At 37.3% G+C, this 1,330-nt stretch overlaps 1 protein-coding gene across 1 annotated transcript; it reads right to left on the bottom strand.

The window, feature by feature from the left end:
• Positions 1-47: 47 nt before the first annotated feature.
• Positions 48-1,117, bottom strand: LOC105555654 (venom allergen 3-like). Its single transcript, XM_012002681.1, has 2 exons — positions 523-1,117; positions 48-422 (listed from the first exon to the last, which is right to left on the bottom strand). The coding sequence occupies exons 1-2, from the start codon at positions 552-554 to the stop codon at positions 245-247; spliced, it is 210 nt and encodes a 69-aa protein (XP_011858071.1). The 5' UTR covers positions 555-1,117; the 3' UTR covers positions 48-244.
• Positions 1,118-1,330: the final 213 nt, after the last annotated feature.

Genomic DNA, 1,330 nt, shown 5'->3' with positions numbered 1-1,330 from the left:
GAGAGGGAGAGGGAGAGGGAGAGGGAGAGGGAGAGGGAGAGGGAGAGGGAGAAGGAGAGAGAGGGGAGGGAGGAGAAAGAGTGAACGAGCCAGAGAAAAAGAAGATATTAGTTTGCCGTCTATTAGTATAATTTGGACAGTTACAAGATTTCTTCTAACAGAACGTTGCAACTTTTATTCACTTTTTTGTGACACTACTTATTACATTATACCTTTAATCTCTTGATCGGATTGAATTTTTAATTTAAACTTTTGCTTCATATATTAAATCACCGATCACATTTCCACTTGGACCATAATTGCAAACTACGAAGTAATACTTCCATTCACCATCCATTGTGTAATATTCTATTTGTCCGCAACCTATCTTTGTTGTGTTAGCCCAGACTATTTGGGTATACGAAGTTGATTCCGAAGTATCTCTACAAGTAAATTATTTTACAGATACATTAAGAAATGTATTGCAAATGTATTGCACCTTCCCAGATACTTTGATCTACATAGTATTGTGTATATATTTACAAGGTATCCCACTTAAAATTAGCCAGCCACATCTCGGGAAATATGAAATAAATACAATCGTACAACCTCCACCTCCACGTAGTACACTTTGGTTATAATGTTAATGCCGACGATACTGTAACTTTCAAGTTTTATAATTCTAAAAGTAATTAACGAAAGACATTTTATTTAGTGTTTTGACAAGCTCTTGAAGCAGGCTACAAGAACGTGTAATAAAAAAAATGGAGGTTTTCATTTAAAACGTTTAACATGATCTTGATGCTGTTCATACTGGTATTGCTATTCCAGTAAATATGATGACGTTATTTATCGTCATTTTTTCGTTAAAAAGATGACAAGTAACATCATCATGTTTACTGGGATGTAATGCGTCAATTAAACCCTTCTGTATTCAACATTTTTATCTTGCATATTTTTTAAGTAATTTAGGAGTCCCAAACTGTGATATATGTGACATATCTTTACATTAGAAAGTTTTGATGCGATCTGAAAAACTAATTTATATTCTACGATATTTATTAGTATGTGTAAAATATGTTACTATATACAGGGTGAGTCACAACATTTCTGCTAGAGCTCGTGAGAAGGTAGAACGGATCGAGATAAACAGAAAAGTCCTGAACCATTTGCAATTTTCGCAATAGTTAACGAGTAATTAATTATCGAAAATTGTCGTCTTTGTCCTGCCCACTGTCCAATTCGAGCGCGTGGCGAGATGTGACCGCACGGCGATCGATATTGCCAGGCGAGGGGCGGGGACGCGAGACGCGGGAGCGGCGACGTAAGCTCGCCGGCAACGGCGCGCTGC

The sequence above is a fragment of the Vollenhovia emeryi genome, unplaced genomic scaffold (assembly GCF_000949405.1).
Source record: "Vollenhovia emeryi isolate VEMERY1.0 unplaced genomic scaffold, V.emery_V1.0 DF949488.1, whole genome shotgun sequence".
Taxonomy (NCBI): Eukaryota; Metazoa; Arthropoda; class Insecta; order Hymenoptera; family Formicidae; genus Vollenhovia; species Vollenhovia emeryi.
The sequence above is the reverse complement of the archived record's forward strand: the minus strand, read 5'-3'. Positions and strand labels throughout refer to the sequence as shown.